This window comes from Chelmon rostratus, chromosome 12 (genome assembly GCF_017976325.1).
Source record: "Chelmon rostratus isolate fCheRos1 chromosome 12, fCheRos1.pri, whole genome shotgun sequence".
NCBI classification, from domain to species: domain Eukaryota; kingdom Metazoa; phylum Chordata; class Actinopteri; order Chaetodontiformes; family Chaetodontidae; genus Chelmon; species Chelmon rostratus.
Window position 1 is genome coordinate 11,307,784 of NC_055669.1, and position 17,909 is coordinate 11,325,692.

Consider the following 17,909-nt stretch of genomic DNA (forward strand, 5'->3'; position numbering starts at 1 on the left):
ATTTGCTGCAGCCCTATGTGAACTGAAAATAGTTCAGATAAATAAAGAATTCTATATTTTTCAAATGATATTTTGCCATTGGTTTACCATAAACTAAAAGTAGGCAGCAGCATGTCTGTGTTAGCGTGTTTGTGTGTGCGTGCGCGTGCTGTTTTTTGACCCACTTTATCCTGCAGGACGGAGCCTCCCACATGAAGCTGAGGCCAGGAAATTGTGGTTGCCTAGCAAGTTTTACATCTACGGCGCAAAGTTAGAGACGTAGTCCGGGTGCTGTCTGTATTGTACACCGCAAACCCACAGCAACTGTTTTAAAACACATTTTCCCCATCCTAGTCCAGGTGGCAACACTGACGGTTCAAGATGTCGGTCGCAGGATTTAAGAAGCAATTTTACAAAGCAAGTCAGGTAAACGGGCGACTGTTTTTCAAACATTAGCCGGTAGCCTAGCTAGCTAACTTAGCTAACACTATCGTTACTTTTTTGCGAGTTTACGCTAGCGTCAAGCTAGCCGGTCAACTGGAGTAGAAAACGTTATTGGCAACGATAAAACGCGTTCTTGGTTTAATACTAACGTAGTCAAGTTATATGAAACATTTTAACTTGTTGAGAACTGTACGACTAGCTATACTGTTACTAAACGCATACTGTCTGATGTGTTGTGGCTCACAGGTAACGTCAACGTTAACCCGTAACGTCAAATTAGCTAACGCTAATCTAGAGAGTTAACGTTAGCAATTTAAGTTTAGTCATGTAGTTAGTCGCTTTAAGCCAAGTTAATTAACTTTAGCCTACATTAAATAACACTAAGGTTAGACTTTGCTTTTTGACCACTTACTGTCCCTTAGCTTAGATAAGTTAACGTTGTTGTTTGCAGCCAAAGGACGCAGTTTGATTTTTTTTTTAAACTAATGTTAAATTAACCTTAATTTGCCGAAGTGTATGTCAGACCCAGGAAACAGGCCTTTTAAAGGACACGTTCTGGTTTGATTTAGATGTTGTACGTGATTGTTGGTGCTTGCTTTCGTTGTGTTTTGTTGTTATTGTAATCAAGGGGTATGGATATTCATCACTCTAGTGTTAGCTAATACCCTCGTGCAAAAGTGATGTTCATTTTTGTTAACTAACATGGTGGATTACACATGGTGTTAAGACAAACTGGCCAATCTGTTCTGGTGATGCCATAACGCTAGTTCAAATCACACTTCACGTTTGCGTGATGATTCAGAGAATCTGTCATCTCTCAGGTGTAATTAATTATCCGCTGCTATCTATATTTACAGCTATGAACTAAACTTACCTGTAAGCATCTCCAACTTTGCTCGAGCCACATTCAAGATGTATGTTTGTTTGTATGTAAATTAGTTTATTTTCACACCTCTAGATTCTGATTTTTAAAAAGTCTTGGTCTGAAATCAGTTATTTATGTCTAACATTGAAAGGCCCTATAATGTCAAGCAGGCACTGATATTTAGTATCATATAGACTATCACTTCCATACTGTATTTTTTTTCTCTGTGGACAAACTGTTTTCATTGCATACAGTTTGGAATATAAGTCTTTTTTTTTTTTTTACACTCTTTCTTTTTTAAACTCAAAGCACATGTTAACACTGAAGCCAGTCTTTTGTTTGACTGCAGGATTGTGTACAGACATTCGCAGCAGCCTGTGCATCAGTATCACAGCCCTGCATTTATTGCTTTTGAAAATCTTGGGTTTACTGAGCCAGGTTTGTCTTGTGATTCCAGCATTTAAGTAGCACTCATCCTTCCTAGGAAATAAATATTACTGTTGACTCAAGCAGTTAAAAGTTGGATCTGCCACCATAAACGTGAAGCTCAACAAGACATGGCCTGCAAAACTGGTGGCCTATGTTTTGATGACACCCAACTTGATACAGGTACTTGCTTTGGCCTAACATGGAATATGCAAATGATGACTCCTTTCTCAGTGGGTGTGTCATGGAATCCTAGTTATGTGGATACTCTGGCCAAACCACCTTAAGTAACCCAGTAGACATAAGTCAGTACATTGACAATACATACAAATAATAACAAATCAGGAGTGAATGCACAGAAGTCTATTTATTCCATATAAACTTCTGCAAAACTTAGACAGTGCATTTGGATTGCCAACGCCACAGTATAGTCATATGGGCCAGCTGTCATTATGTAAGCCTCAACTATGGGGACATACAGTATAGCTTTTAACTTCCTATATATTATTATAGTGTCCTATATTCAAGGTACAACCATTCACGCTATGAAAAGAAAGAAAGGGTGGAGGAGGGTAATCAGTTCTGTAAGATAGTTGCCTAACAAGGTCCACATCATACCGTCATAAAATATACTTCATTCAATCAATGATTGAACTGAGTAATTGTGAGCTAAGTTGCTAAGAAAACATATATAGCTGACATTGTGCGCATGGTGCTTCATTTTGTGAAGCCTCAGTTTCATTTTAGTACACATCTTGTTATGTATCTTGCTTTTGACATTGATCAACAAAACTCAAACCACAAACTCTTCTTGTCTAGGCAAGACCATCAACTCCACCTTCACAACAAGTCTTTACCAATCCTGTATCAAATCTGCTTATGAATCTTTTAACCCCTTATTTATTTTACTTATATAGATTTAGCTCTCAACAATTTTAAGTAACAAAAGGTATTAATGATTTAATGGTCAATATCATGTAAATACAACTAAAACTCAAGTTTTTTTAGATAAATTACATACCATAGTCAGATTGCGATGGGTAGATTTATTACTCAAGGAGGAGAAATAACTTGTGATGGCAATTATGAAGCCAGATGGGGTGCTGAAAATGTGTGTATGTACTTGCCACAACTTCACATCTGGTACTAAGAGATCCATTAATTGCAATTAAAATGGTGTCTATTAGACTTCAGGCAAACATATGTGGCTGAGTTTATATCCCATGAACCAGTTGCCAATCAGTGCTTTGGGTATTTTCAGAGCCTCTGAGTGTTTTACACAAAATAGCCTTTCCAGACTTGAGTATTACATAAACTAGAGTGATTGATTGATCCATCTGGTCATAGAGTTTTATGTGCAGTGTGGTGCAGACAGCTGCACCCAGTTGAACCAAATGAGAAAACACACAATGAGTCTCTGTTTGGCCTGTCAGCCAACTGCAACAGATTTTGGAGTTTGTTGCCCTGGATAAGAGATTGAAAATGTATGTGGCATGTGTGAGGATGTGAATTAGTGAGTGAGCGCACGATGAAGTTAGCCTGTGTGTTTAGTAAAAGTATCCATGCAGTGGCTCTAGTATAGGAAACTGCAGTGTGTGTGCTGACTTGATGGAAAAAAGGAAAGCCCTGAGTACAATTCCTTATGGAACAGTGGCTTTCAGTAGAGAGTATAGTCCAGTTTTCAGAACTCACTCCCTCATGCAGACTTGAGGAAATTCCTCCACTTACGGAAAACATGGACATGTCTTGGAAATTGAGAATTGTGTTAACCAGGCCTGGAAAAAAAGAAAATTGTGGAAGATATTTAATATCCATTTAAGTTTGGAAACACAACAGTGTGATTGTGAACGTCTGGTTCAAGTCTGTTTGACAGCAGGTTCTCACCCCGCTGAAGTGTCGTTGAGCAAACCTCTGATCCCCATCAGCTCCAGATGATCACAATACAGTTTTTTTCTCAATATACAGGACTCAATCAATCTTTTATTTTCTTTTATGACCATGTGTGGATTGTCAGGTTAGTCACGGAGCAAAAAAAATGTGGAATCCTGTGAGCAGTCATTCATGAGAGACAAGTGGAAAAACTTTGGTCCAATTGGTCTGTGTTCACAGATGGTGAGTGAGAAAGTTGGAGGTGCAGAGGGAACCAAACTAGATGAAGACTTCAAGGACCTCGAGAGGGTAACATACATAAATGTTCAGAAAATGCCTACACCAAACATGTGGAACAACAATTTGTTCTTTTTGTTTACTAAAAGTTAAATGTTAGCCAACTTTTCTTCACTCACTTAAACACTTTAATCAAAATACAACTCAGCATATGCACACATGTATTAATTATTGTCTCCTCCTACCCTGTGCCACCAGAGAGCAGATGTGACCAGCAAAGCAGTGGTGGATGTCATTAATAAAACATCAGAGTACCTCCAGCCCAATCCGGCATCAAGGGCTAAGCTTTCCATGCTCAACACAGTGTCCAAAATCCGTGGGCAGGTGAAGAGTCCAGGCTACCCCCAGCCTGAGGGCCTCCTGGGAGAGTGCATGACAAAGTATGGACGGGATATGGGCGAGGACACCAACTTTGGTAAGAACAGTGTTGAACAGTTAGAGGATAAGATACTGGATTGAAGAGATATGTATGTTTGGAAACCATTAAAAGAGATGACACTTGGAGCAAATTATGGTAGGCTGAGTGTGTGCGTGTTGTGTGTGAGTGTACAGTGCTGTGAAAAAGTATTTGCCCCCTTCCTGATTTCTGTGTTTTTTGCATATTTATCACTCGCAAAGGTTTCAGTTCATCAAACCAATTTTAATATCACACAGAGACAGCCCAAGGATATATAAAATGCAGTTTCTAAATGATGATTTTGTTTACCAAGGGGGGAAAAAATACAAACCTATCTGACCCTATGTGAAAAAGTAATTGCCCCCCCTTGTTAAATCACAAAGTAACTGTGACTAACCATAGTTTTGGGAAAGCTGAGTTCAATTTCACAGGCCACACCCAAACCTGATTGCCACCACCTTTGTTGAATCAAGAAATCACTTAAATAGAATCTGTTAGACAAAGTGAAGTAGGCTACAAAATCTCAAGAACAAACGCATCATGCCACGCTCCAAAGAAATTCAAGAAGAAATGAGAAAAAAAAAAGTGACTGAAATCTATCAGTCTGGAAAAGGTTACAAAGCCATTTCCTAGGCTCTGGGGCTCCAGCGAGCCACTGTCAGAGCCATTATCCACAAATGGAGAAAACTGGGAACAGTGGTAAACCTTCCCAGGAGTGGTCGACCAACTAAGATTACTCCAAGAGTGCGACGACAACTCATCCAGGAGGTCACAAAAGAACCTAGAAAAACATCCAAAGAACTGCAGGCCTCTCTGGCCTCAGTTAAGGTCAGTGTTCAGGACTCCACTATAAGAAAGACACTGGCCAAAAATGGCATCCATGGGAGAGTTCCCAGGCGAAAACCACTGCTGTCACAAAAGAACACAAAGGCTCGTCTCACATTTGCCAAGAAGCATCTTGATGATCCCCAAGACTTTTGGAGAAACATTATGTGGACTGATGAGTCAAAAATTGAACTTTTTGGAAGGTGTGCAGCCCGTTACATCTGGCGTAAAAATGGCACAGTATTTGATAAAAAGAACTGATGCCAACAGTAAAGCATGGTGGTGGCAGTGTGATGGTCTGGGGCTGCTTTGCTGCCTCGGGACCAGGACAACTTGCTGTGATTGACAGAAAAATGAATTCTGCTGTTTACCAGAAGATCCCGAAGGAGAACTTCCGGCCATCAGTTTGTGCCCTCAAACTCAAGCGCTCTTGGATCATGCAGCAGGACAACGATGCTAAACACACCAGCAAGTCCACCTCTGAATGGCTCAAAGAAAACCAAAATTAAGGTTTTGGAGTGGCCAAGTCAAAGTCTGGATTTAAATCCAATTGAGATGCTGTGGTGTGACCTTAAACGGGCAGTTCATGGTAGAAAACCCTCCAATATGGCAGAGTTGAAACAATTTTGCTAAGAAGAGTGGGCCAAAATTCCTCCACAGCGGTGTGAAGGACTCATCACCAATTATCGCAAACACTTGATTTCAGTTATTGCTGCCAAAGGTGGCACAACTCGCTATTAGGTTCAGGGGGCAATTACTTTTTCACATAGGGCCAGACAGGTTTGGATTTTGTTTGTGCCTTAATAAATTGAATCATCATTTAGAAACTGCATTTTATATATCCTTGGGTTGTCCCTGTGTGATATTAAAATTGGTTTGATGATCTGAAACCTTTGTGTGTTATAAATATGCAAAAAACACAGAAATAGTGAAGGGGGCAAATACTTTTTCATGGTACTGTATATGTTCAGTGTCTGTCTGAACCTTCTTTTAATTTTTAATGTCACAACCTTCCTTAGTGTCGAGCAGGGGATTATTGTTAGAATGTCTCACGATGTCCCATGCTCCCTAATGCTGGTATTTTGCATGTGTGTGTGTGCACTGCAGGTGGGGCTCTAGTAGACTTTGGTGAGTCAATGAAGAGAATGGCCGAGGTCAAGGACTCTCTGGATATTGATGTGAAGCAGAACTTTATTGATCCACTGCAAGCAGTTGCTGAGAAGGATATCAAAGACATTCAGGTAGAATCAAAGAGGTAGTATGCGTCTGCACGTACGGGCCAGGCATTGACTAATGAGCTCTGCAGCCTGCGTGTCAGCTGCAATAGAATGGAAAAAAATATTTCCAGTCCAGATGCATAACAATGGAATAACGTGCAAATGTTGAAACCACACACGTGTCTCAAAACTATCATGAACAAGTGAAAATATTTATTCATGTAATGTCATTTGTGAAATGTCATCATCACAATCACAACTCCTTTATCCCCTCAGCACCACCTGAAGAAGCTTGAGGGCCGCCGTCTGGACTATGATTATAAAAAGAAACGTCAAGGTAAAATCCAAGAGGAAGAGATCAGGCAGGCCCTGGAGAAGTTCCATGAGTCCAAAGAACTGGCTGAAAGCTCCATGCACAACCTGCTGGAAACAGATGTGAGTAGCCTGTAGACTAAACTTGATTCATTTTGTATTGCAGATGGCGCATTAAAACCTGCGGGACATATTTTGTTACTAAAATGCATTATAATAAAGATGTTTCAGTTCTGTTTAATTCTCTTTGACGACTGCTGTGTTACCTCGTGTGGGAGCAGAACAAGTGTCAGTTCTTGAATTCAATCAAGAGCCATTATTTTCCTTTTTCCAGTTTATTCTGATGTTTCGTTTTTGGTTCTTCAGAGCTTCAATGAGTCCTTGTTTTACTAGATGAAATATAAACATATCAAACAACTCATTTTTGACAGTTGCAAGAGAACAAAACCATGCACAAATATTTTGCAGCAAGCACTCTGATAGTAATTTACTTTAGCTACTCTTTAATCTAACAACCTTTTTTTATTTTTTTTCAATTAATCATCTTGTCAATAAAGTAGGCTAAGAGGTGTCAACATATTCAAAGTCAAAGACAATATAAGTATATATAATATAAGAAAATGAACCATCTGATTCTATCAGTGATAGTGAAAATACTGCATCACCTTAATATATTTTTCGATAAATTAGTAGAGTTCACACAAGGCAAAGGTTTTATAATCCTGTCTAGTTTTCTTTGAGGTACCAAGACACATCAGTACTTCAGTCTTAAAGATTTTGAGGGAGCTGGGAAAATCTCAAGTCCAGCAACATTAGTTTTCAGTCTAGTGACAGAAAAAATATGGTGAATACATTTTGATGCAATTATTGTGATATAATTCAAAGTATTCGTGGCTGAAGTACATTGAGTTGAATTGGAATATTCTGTAATGGTCTATTAATGCAGTGAATGTTTTTGTTTACCCTTAAGAACGAATCAAGCAAACTAAAATTAGAAAAACCTTCTCATCCTACATAAACACCATTAAAACTGTATGAAATGTGGTAGCCAAATAAACAGAAAAATGTAGAAGTCTCGTTAATGTGCCTATAGACTACCCAGTGACATATTCTGGCTGGCATCTCTGTTTCTACATGCTTTGGAAATGCATTATGCTTGCTGCTTAAGCTTTTCAGATAGGAATCCACAAGTTGCATCTTTTAGGACAGTACATTTCACAGTGACTTGCAGTAGTGTGAGCTTGTCAAACCTGTTTTGTTTGGCATTTACCCTTTTCATGCCCACCATTATGTGATGTTACAGAGCTATTTGAGAGATGTTAACGTGATGAGCGCAATACTGAAGTAACAATGAGAATGAAGAATGCTCTGAAGGGCCACTGCTGTTCCTGCGTTTGGTCTCACTCTAAAATAGATTTTGTGTACCTGTACATGTAGGTGGAGCAGGTGAGTCAGCTGTCTTCTTTTGTGGAGTCTCTGGTGCAGTACCACAGACAGGCCTTGCAGGTCCTGGAGGATCTCTCTGACAAACTGAGACAAAGGTCAGTGCCGGAACTATTTGTGGAAGATACCTTTTGTATGTTGAGGCTGTTTCCTCTGGATCGTGACGAAGGATGATTCAGCAGCGCCATATTTACTTTTACCCATTTAAATGCAAGAATGTCAAGTAGCAGCTGATGCTGAGTATAAATCACATATTTTTTACTTGACATAGATTTAGATAACTGTCTTTGGTTAATTTTGATATGATAATTCAGAGAATGTTGATTTATTCTGTTTTTCCTCTATTACAGAAATAATAAATCAATTTTACTTAGGAATTACATAAAATGAAGATTTGTCTTGTTTTGACAATTTACTTGTTGCAACATAGCTCATACGAAAATGTTATACATGTCTTTGTTTAGCCTGTGTCTGTATTGGTGCATTCTCTACTTGTGAGCTCAGAGAGGTGACTTTTTTAAATTCTGATTGTTTGCAGGGTGACTGACGCTCAGTCTCGTCCAAGGCGCGAATACACACCGAAACCCCGACCAGCCTTCGACTATGGGGAGGAAGAAAATTCTAATGGAGGATACTCCGTAGCTGCAGGGAGCCCCCCAGCTTATTCTCCCGGTAAACTCACTTTTGTACATTTTGTGAGACCCATGTGAGTGTGCTTGAACGTTTGTGTGTATGTGTGTGCAAGGCCTACTTCCAAGAAGGCTTGTTTTCAAGTCAATCTCGTTAAGACTGATGTGTCTTTCCTTCTGCGACATTAACCAGCCCCAGCACAAAATCCAGCTCCATTCTTCCAAAGAGCCTCCATCAAGAGCAGACGGCGTGAGTGGGACAGATGAAGAAAACGTGTCACTTACACAGAACTAGAAAGTTTCACTACTTTCACTCAATCTGTTGCACATCTGTATGGTGGAAAGATGTATGCATATTCCTGTGATGGTGAAGTATTTGACTAACACTGTTGAATGGTGTTTGTTGGGTCTCCTGGGTCCAGTCTGTCAGGTTTCCAGAACAAGTCGGGGCTTGTCAGAGTCTGCATTTTACTGTCTGACCAAAGCTGCAGATACACAGAATCGTCAGCAAACCACATTCTGTCTTTGTTTAAAGTGATCAGTGACTGGTATTGTAATCAAAGTTGTCAGCCAGTCATAGTTTTGCTGCATTGTGTATATCTGACAGCCTGTTTACTGACCAATGAAGCCTCTGAACCTCAAGAAAAATCGCTCCATGCCACATGGGTCATTTGACAGACATGAGAGAAATTAAATGTAAAAGTCTTAGGCCTAAAACTTGAACATGGTCATTATGGCTGCAATGAAATGGCTTATTTATGTAACATGTCAGTAAATTGATTTTGATCTTGAGCTCCAGAGGGATCCTCCCTTACCACACTGATGACTAATTCATAAACATGTCTTGTTTTATTGACTTTTCCTTTTATGGTTTATTCCAGAGTCCTATTGGAAAACACAGTGGTGGCACAGTGCCTCAAATGAAATCATTTTAAAGGAGAATATGCTAATTTTGTTGAATGGCAATTGTTAAATCAAGTATTTTTCACAAAATGACAGGATTTGTTTTTTTCTTCCTCTTCCGTCTCTCTACTGTTTTGTGTCTCTTTCTGCAGCTGAGCCATGTTGTAAAGCCCTGTATGACTTTGAGCCTGAGAACGAGGGAGAGCTGGGCTTCCACGAGGGCGACATCATCACCTTGATCAGTCAAATCGATGAGAACTGGTTTGAGGGAACTCTTCGTGGCAAATCAGGATACTTCCCCAACAACTATGTTGAAATGGTGGTGCCACTGCAACACTGAAAACAGCCAGGCAAGAGGGGGCAGCAGGATGGAGAGGATGAAAAGTGGGGGATGATGGAGGATTATCAGCTCTCAGTAATCAAAATATATCTTTTCTTTATTGTAACTTAAGGGTAGCCGTCTCAAGACAGGGACCTATTTTTTGTATCTTGAGTAAATAGCTTTTTTCCAAATTCAGTTAGATTTTGTTAAGATTTAATGAATGTTTTTAAAAGTGGAAGGAAAGTTCAATCAGAAAATAGGCAGCATACTGTTTGGGCGCATTTACCATATCCTGTGTCCTTACATGCATTCTCTATGCACCTATGCACTTTGTACACTACACCTCCATCACCAGGACTGATGAAGAAAGACCAAGAGAGAATGACATCTGTAATGACATGTCCAGCAGTAGCAACAAACACTAAGAAGTGTAACTCCTTCATTCTAATATTCCTAACCTATTTTCTATTCACAAGAGAACATGTATTGTATTGTTGATATTGGTACGACACACAAGCATGTGTACACATGCTTTCTTCTAAGGGCTGTTTTCTACACTCCCAGTTCTCACTCCTGTGCCTTTGGGCTTTAAGTACTGTTGTCGATGCAGACTAGTTAGTCAACATGGAGGACTGGCTGTCTTTTATCGAGGTGTGAGACTATCCTCCACTGCCACCTGGTGGTACTTGAGATCATTCTTAGCTATCGGTTTGAGTGGCACTGTCACGTGGCCTCTGTTATGTCTTTACCAAATCCCTGTTGTGTGGCGCGTCTTATGTTTTAGTGTGGAGAAACTGTGAGGTAGTTTTATGAACATTAGGTAAGTTTTGTTTAGATGAGAAAATCTGTTAAATAGTTGATGTCTAAAGAGCTGGAAGGCATCCATAAATATGCTTAGTTTTATTACCTTTATCACACAAATTGTTGCACAGTTGTCTCTTCTCTTAGAGCTGATGCCAAAGAAAGGTTGCACTAATTCCTGATCCTCACAATGCTGTAGTATTTGAGATGATTGCATGCAAACATATTCTTATTTACTTCACATTTTAGAGAAGAAAAGCAGAAATTTGTTTCCATCACAGTGCAACCCACAACAATGTAAAATGACTCACCCCCATGCGAAATACTTTGCAGCATCAAACCAAAGCCATAAGTGTACATCTCTCAGTTCCTCTATTTTCTCAGGCTCTATTGATACTGCTGGCAGTGTCACTCACAATGATCTGTGGGCTTTTACCCAACTGTGTGTTAATGAATTTTCAGTCTGTGATTTGTTTTCCCCCCACAGTGCTGGGGTAGGCTTGGCTTTAGTGCTCTACCCAGTAATCTGGAGCATGGAAATTAATCTGATGTGTGATTGGGTGTGTTTGTACCTGCCTCAGTTTTCAGGCTGAAACTGTGCACCGGACCTGACAGAAATGCAATCTCCAAACCATTGTGTACAGCGTTTACTAATAATGAGGAAGGGCTGTACACAATAGCCGGTTTCAGTTTCAATTATGCGTCTTACAAGATGACTATGAACCGTGAGGGGTTTGTTGCTGTTCACTAAAATGCCAACTTTCTCCCCTTGTCATGATCCCCTTGTTAGCCCCCTCCCCCAAATTCATCCCTCCCATCTCTGTTAAAACTGGGAGTGGAACAGACAGGTCTTTTGAGGAGGGAAGGGTGCACAGCAGTCTATTATGCCCTCCCTCCCCCACTGGTCTTTATTCACCACCTGCCCCTGTACCCCTACCCCCTTTCTCATTTTCTGCCCCATCCCAATCCCATGGTGCCTCTGGAGCTCCAGGTCCATCCCTGGAATAATCTCCTCGTTGTTATCATAGCATGTGCCTCTTAAGTGTTGTGTTTGCATGTTATTCATGTTATGTATTGGGGTCAGGGGTTTTGGCTGTGCACAGTAATAACCGTGGTTCAGGTGTGGGTTTACATGCCTCATTACACTAAATCAAAAGCACAGAATTCAAGGGGGGTTAGGAGGGTCAGGGGTTCAGATTGAGCTATTATGGATCTTGCATTATATTGATGATGAATAATGTTGTGGAACAAAGGACTGAGATCAATTTATTTGTGTGCCACTGCGGTTACAGCTCCGAATGCTGCGACTGACATTGATTGCAACACTACATTCTGTGATGTCTCCTATTGCATCCACACCTATACCTGTCTCCACTTTGCAATATTAATGAAGTATTATCAGTTGTTAAAGCTTTATTTTATTATGCCCAATGTTAATGGAATTTTCTGTGTTAAAATGTAACCGCTTTGCATGTGTCTTCATTACAGTTCTTGTGTCTTCCACAATGCCTTATTTTTGTAACTGTGACACTGTGGGGAGACTAAAAGTGGGATTATCCTGGATTATCTTTAGGGATATGTGGATTACCTCTGTACTAAATGTAGTCTGTGTATTGTAGCTATATTTTTGTTACCATGTAAAGGGGAATGGATACTGTTTGTTTGCTTCTTCAAATAAATATTAGGTAATTTGATTCTCAGTGTGTCCTTACTGACAATTACAAGCCTGCAATTGTATTAGTCGGTTTTAAATGTATAGAATTAAAGGACAACACATGAGCACAAAATATCAGATGTTCAGGATTATCTTTTTTAATTTTTTTTAGACCTGAATATAACGAACATTCACATATTGATGTTTGCGCAATTGTTAATTTTTTCCCAAGCATCATCTCTATATTTTGGACATTTATCCCTCAACCATCCAATTTTGAATGTGCAAAGCCACCCGTCTGCATGATCCCCAGACACAGCAGGCTACACCAGCCAGCTGTTGGATTATTGCCACAGCACTATCTCATCGGGGAAGGCGTGTCACTCCCCGAATTACCCAGCGCCCCTTTGTCCTCGGTCGGTGCCCAGCCAGCGACACTCATGGCGGCTGCACCCGTCAGGCAGCGCTCCGGGCCAGGGGGACCCCGGGCGCAGCTCCCGCCCTGCTACTACGAAGGATACCTGGAGAAGCGAGGACCGAAGGAAAAGGTAGGTTCGCCCGGTGCGGATAAAGTGCCATGATTTCGATGCATGCCGTGGCCAGTGGTGGTCAGCGTGAATGTGTGTGCAGCGCACGCCGGCTGATTCATTCCCAGCGAGCTGTCAGTTTATTGTGTTAGAATGGGCGAGGCGAGACTGCACACCGGTGCTGGCGCGGCTCGTTTCACATAACGGATCGCAGGTTTGTTGTGCTGCTGTTCACTCCGGTTTTGCGACGATCCGCCTGGGGAAGCATGCAACAATTTAGGAGCGGATCGCGACTTTTGAATCGTGGAAATCCTACGGCTGTCAAAACATTGCATGTCATTTAAATCACATCACATGAAGGATTTGCGGCTGTATCCAGGTGTCTGTATCACACACAGAATGTCAAGCGTTTTCATCGGCCGGAATACAATGCTGACTCAGACAAATACTCTGAGTCAGCATTAGGTTTGTTCTGACTGCCTGCTCCCTGAAGTGCATTTCCAATAGCTCAAATACAAAGTTGCATACAGTGAAACTCAATTATTATTTGCAGGTTGTTTTGACTGATGTATAAGGTGACAAAGAATGGGACACCCTCCCCCCAGACCCACCCTCTCTCATTAGGCTCATTTCAATGCAATATAGACATGTAATGTGAGCCTGGCTCAGGTGCAGGGCATTGCACTGATCCATGGCCACAGACTGACAGCAGCTGTGGCTCACCCCCTGTCCATCTCCTGGGACAGGAAATGAGGGAGTGATAAAAAAGGGGAAACGTCCATTAAACAGATGTGGAAAAACAGCAGTGTTGTTGCCTCAGCAGTGTATCCCTTTATTTTACATGTCTGTTTATGTCTGTGTGACAGGCGTCCAGGCGACTGTGGACCTGCCTGTGTGGGAATTCTTTGTATTTCTTCAATAATGCCAAGGATGCTCATGTAAGTTCCAGACTGTGCACATTTTATTTTATTTTTTTTTTGTGCAATATATAGTGTGTTGAAACAGGTTTGTGTGTGTCACAGTATGTGGAGAAGCTGGACCTCGGTGGGTTTGTGTCCCTGAAGGACGACTACAGCCGGGACAGAAACCTGGAGGCAGCCAGACTCATCCTGCGCATGAAAGATGGAGAGACAAAACTCACAGTAATGCCCCTCTAAAAAACACACACACACAATTCAAATGAACACTTTTTACATGATGTGAAAGTGCTGTTGTTTTTTTCCAGGCACCTAACTTGGAGTCCAGGGAGCTGTGGAAAGGTTTCCTGTACTCTGTCATAGATGTAAATATTCATCTCTTGCACACCTGCATCCCTCTACCAGTCTGCCTCTGTGTCCTGCACTGTCTTATGAATATTGTCCCGTCTGTCTCGATCACAGCTGAATGTCCCGTCCTGTCTCACGCTGCTGCCCGGCCAGCTGCAGATGCTGAAGGAGGTGGTGGACAAAGAGAGGTCCAGGCGGAGAACTCGCACTCCCACGCGTGCTCCTCCCTCGCCCCTCTCTGTGCCTTTAGTGGGAGAGATCCCACCGTGAGTTCTCCTCTGTGTTGTGTTGAGAGGATGCACAGCAGCGTCTTTAGTGTGTGTTCATGAATGCATTACCGTTATTATTCGTGTGTGTGTGTGTCACGCAGGTGCTTTCGCCCGGTGTCTCGAACAGAGGCTGAAGTCCTCCTGGAGAGACACCCAGACTGCGGCAACATGTTGCTCCGTCCGGGCAGAGACGGGTGCTCACTGGCTGTCACTACTCGGCAGGACCTCAATGGGTAAACACCTGCTGAACATCTGCGCGCCACAGCTACAAATCGCACAGTAGAGACACAACATTCACTGCGAACACCCACAAGCTTTCTGTTTCTCTCTTTCGCTGTAGGTCGGTGTTCAGACATTACCGTGTTACTCAGAGGGACCAGGGTGGTTATGTTATTGATGTAGAAAATCCGGTAAGTGTGTAATATAAGTGTGTAGTATAAATGTGTTTTACAGGGGAAACAGGTTATGGATGCATTCGTCCATGCAACTTGCATGCTTGTATCAAAATGTATTCAGTGTAGGTGAGTTTAGTCCACAGTGCGCTGTAACGGATTGCAAAAACAGAATTTTGAAAAGACTGTTTTTAAATATGGATGAGTCAGATCATGACGGATCGCTGATCTGATTAATAGTATTGGCACTGATACAGAAATTGGCATATTTGATGAGTGCATTCTGGTCATGCTTCCAAACGGCTCTCTGTCTTGTTTGTTGTCAGATACATTTCAGAACTTACAGCTTGTCAGATGTAAAGTCAGCTCTGTCTTCACATTATATACATGTATTTCTCAATGGCCTTGTCAAATTTGAAGAGTTTTTTAGGATTTGTTTTCAGAGCATGAAAAATACTAATTTGAGCAATGCTTTGAGATGACAGCAATCAACTATGTCTCAGCCTGTATGTGAAGACCTTTAACAAACCAGCAGCTTTTGGCACATAATACAGCAGGCTTCCTCTTCCAGATCCCCTGTGCTGACCTTCACGAGGTCATCGACGCTCTGGTAGAGAAGACAGCAGGAACTCTGCAGCCTTTCCTCCTGGAGGAGCCTTACGAGGAGAACATCAGTGAGGCCATCGCCCTGCACACACATACCGTCTCAAGACTCTTGTTTTGTCTTCCTGTGCATCTTCTTGCGACGTGGCTAATTTCTCTTTGTGTCACCAGCATATGTGTCCGCCAATGATGAGAATGGGGAAAGGATCCTCCACACTGCCCCCTCCAGCCCCCTGCCAAAGGCTCCCGCCCTGCCTCCAAAACAAGGTTTGTCTCGGCCACATGAACCACATGCAACCAGGTGCAGGCAGGCGGCGATAATGATCACTGCTTACGTTCTGCCGCAGATCGTTGGCCCAGCAGCCCCCTGTCCAGGTCTCCTGCCCCTGACCGCCGCATCCTAACCTCGCCTGTGCCGGCCTCGCCCACCAACCCGATGAGACGGCTCATCCTCTCCCCTTCACCTCTCACACAGAGTGAGTACAGACTGCACCTGCTGCAATCGACCCTGATTTATTACCAGCTCTGTGTCTACTCAACGGGTCCGTCCAAATACCAACACTTGTAGTATTTGCGTGCAGTCGAGTGCCCACTTGTGCAACATTATTTCCGATAATTGCCACAGGGCCCAAGTGCTCATTAAACATGTGGAAGAGCTCACTGGGACACTCGTGATTACTAAGCACATCACTTCACTCCTGCAAATACAAATACTGCACACGGCACAATCAAGCTTTGTAAGAGCAACAAAAGTGATCACATTCATGAACTGAGGGGAGTAAAATCAGCTCAGGTCTACTGTACATAAGAAAGCTCACGACATTATTTTTTAAAACATTTTGAATGATTTATGTCTGATGAAAGCTTTAAGGACAAAATGTATTTCTTCAAATACCCATGAAAGGATGTGATATTTATCTTGAGAGTGTCAGATGTGTGATATTATTCTAATCAATCCCATCAAGAGGAACCGCTATACCTTTGATGTGCTTACACCTGAGTAATAACATTCACACCGGCTCCAATATGTCATTAACTTCAACGTCTTCATATCTACTGATTAATGTCCTAAAACCAGCCTTTAGGTGCATTACTCTCAATACCTGGGCTGGTGTGGTCTAGTGGGCCGTGGTGAATTGTGGGATACACTTGGCTCTGAAGTGGGTATGTTTCCTCTGTCTTTCCGCAGCACTCAACGAGGAGCTGAAAATGAAGCTGGAGAAAAGACGAGCCAGTCAGGAGTGACCCGCTCATGAAGCCTCCTGACACAGGATACTCGATCTTCGGTGCCAAACCCCTTCTGACCGCAGCTATGTACTCATCCTGTGCCTTCTAGGTGGAAGACAAGGGACAAGGGACTCCCTACACTCTCTTGTAGGGAGATACAAAATACTCTGAGTGTTATTCTTTTGGTCTGTTGGTCTGATTAAATGGACTCTGATTAGCTCTCTAAGAGCAAGGCTGGCTGGCAAACACTGGATTATGTTCATAAAACCTCATAAATTGCTGCCTGCCATGGTTGAGGTAACAATCCACAACTGCTTTGCCCACCTGCATAAAGCTGTTTACAAAGTGACTCTCAGCAAAGAATAGTGTTACAACAAATGATTTTCCTTCAAACTGAAGTCCACAAAAACACTGAATCTATATGACTGGCAGCTACCATCTATCAGAGCAGCGCTGAGTCATGCTGGACCACCAACCGAGCCTGATGTTTTCCCTGAGCCCCTGAGTGCTGAGCTGCTGCAACACTGGAGACCAAGAGCAAACAAACCACAGGCTACCAAGATCAGCAGAGCGACAGCCTCTGACATGAGACACTTGATCAGCCCTGGAAGTGGAGTAAGATCAAGTTCCAGCTCAGCAGTCCTCTTCATTCACCTCATTACACGCAACATGACTGAAAAAACTCAAACACAAAAGCTGAAACTGAAAAGTGCACAATCTATGCCTGCTGCTCTCGAGTGCTGTTTGTGATTGATAAGCCAACATTAATGTATTGTTGATTCAGTGACACTGTTGTGGCTCGTTTATGACTCAACTTTAACCGTACCGTTGGTGCTTATTTTAAAGTGTTTCCTTATTCTCTGCTACTGTGTACGTGTTGGTGCTATGACTCACCAGTGCTCAGACCTGCCTGGAAAGTCTAGGTGATTTCTGTTCAAGTCAATCAATCCACTTTGCTCAGATGCGAGGACGCCCTCTAGTGGAACAGCTGCCAACTAAAGGGACAGAAACCTTGGCAGCGCTGAACAGTCTGTGGGTGTTAACAAGCACTCTTGGCATAGACCGTCCCTTTTGTGTTGCAGACTGAACCTGGCGAAGACTTTTGGCTTTATCACAGTATCACACCACGCCCTACCTCTCTATCTTTCACAACAAAGTTGTAATTTATTACAGATCTCAAGGTGTTTAAACAATAACAAGTCATTGTGCATGGGAAACTCATTTAGTGACATATCTGTCAATT

General features: G+C 42.1%; 2 protein-coding genes across 3 annotated transcripts; both read left to right on the top strand.

The window, feature by feature from the left end:
• Positions 1 to 240: 240 nt before the first annotated feature.
• On the top strand, positions 241 to 12,490 carry LOC121615118 (endophilin-A2-like). Of its 2 annotated transcripts, XM_041949305.1 has the most exons (9): positions 241 to 405; positions 3,824 to 3,892; positions 4,079 to 4,295; positions 6,210 to 6,343; positions 6,596 to 6,754; positions 8,069 to 8,172; positions 8,613 to 8,746; positions 8,897 to 8,953; positions 9,759 to 12,490. In XM_041949305.1, exons 1-9 carry the CDS (start codon positions 361 to 363, stop codon positions 9,944 to 9,946), a joined length of 1,107 nt encoding a protein of 368 aa, XP_041805239.1. In that variant the 5' UTR covers positions 241 to 360; the 3' UTR covers positions 9,947 to 12,490. The 2 variants fall into 2 exon arrangements, with proteins under 2 accessions (XP_041805239.1, XP_041805240.1); XM_041949306.1 differs by lacking the exon at positions 8,897 to 8,953.
• Positions 12,491 to 12,823: 333 nt separating this feature from the next.
• Positions 12,824 to 16,684, top strand: stap2a (signal transducing adaptor family member 2a). Its single transcript, XM_041949168.1, has 11 exons — positions 12,824 to 12,931; positions 13,777 to 13,848; positions 13,933 to 14,052; positions 14,136 to 14,192; positions 14,290 to 14,441; positions 14,546 to 14,677; positions 14,785 to 14,854; positions 15,408 to 15,510; positions 15,611 to 15,706; positions 15,787 to 15,915; positions 16,629 to 16,684. The coding sequence occupies exons 1-11, from the start codon at positions 12,824 to 12,826 to the stop codon at positions 16,682 to 16,684; spliced, it is 1,095 nt and encodes a 364-aa protein (XP_041805102.1).
• Positions 16,685 to 17,909: the final 1,225 nt, after the last annotated feature.

Excerpts from the sequence above, each read along its gene's own strand:
- LOC121615118 (XM_041949305.1), top strand. The coding sequence starts at position 361 with ATGTCGGTCGCAGGATTTAAGAAGCAATTTTACAAAGCAAGTCAG. Across the intron at positions 406-3,823 it reads AATTTTACAAAGCAAGTCAG|ATGGTGAGTGAGAAAGTTGG; the intron begins GTAAACGGGCGA and ends CTGTGTTCACAG. Across the intron at positions 6,344-6,595 it reads AGGATATCAAAGACATTCAG|CACCACCTGAAGAAGCTTGA; the intron begins GTAGAATCAAAG and ends TTATCCCCTCAG.
- stap2a (XM_041949168.1), top strand. The coding sequence starts at position 12,824 with ATGGCGGCTGCACCCGTCAGGCAGCGCTCCGGGCCAGGGGGACCCCGG. Across the intron at positions 14,193-14,289 it reads TCCTGTACTCTGTCATAGAT|CTGAATGTCCCGTCCTGTCT; the intron begins GTAAATATTCAT and ends TCTCGATCACAG. Across the intron at positions 15,511-15,610 it reads GCCTTACGAGGAGAACATCA|CATATGTGTCCGCCAATGAT; the intron begins GTGAGGCCATCG and ends TTGTGTCACCAG.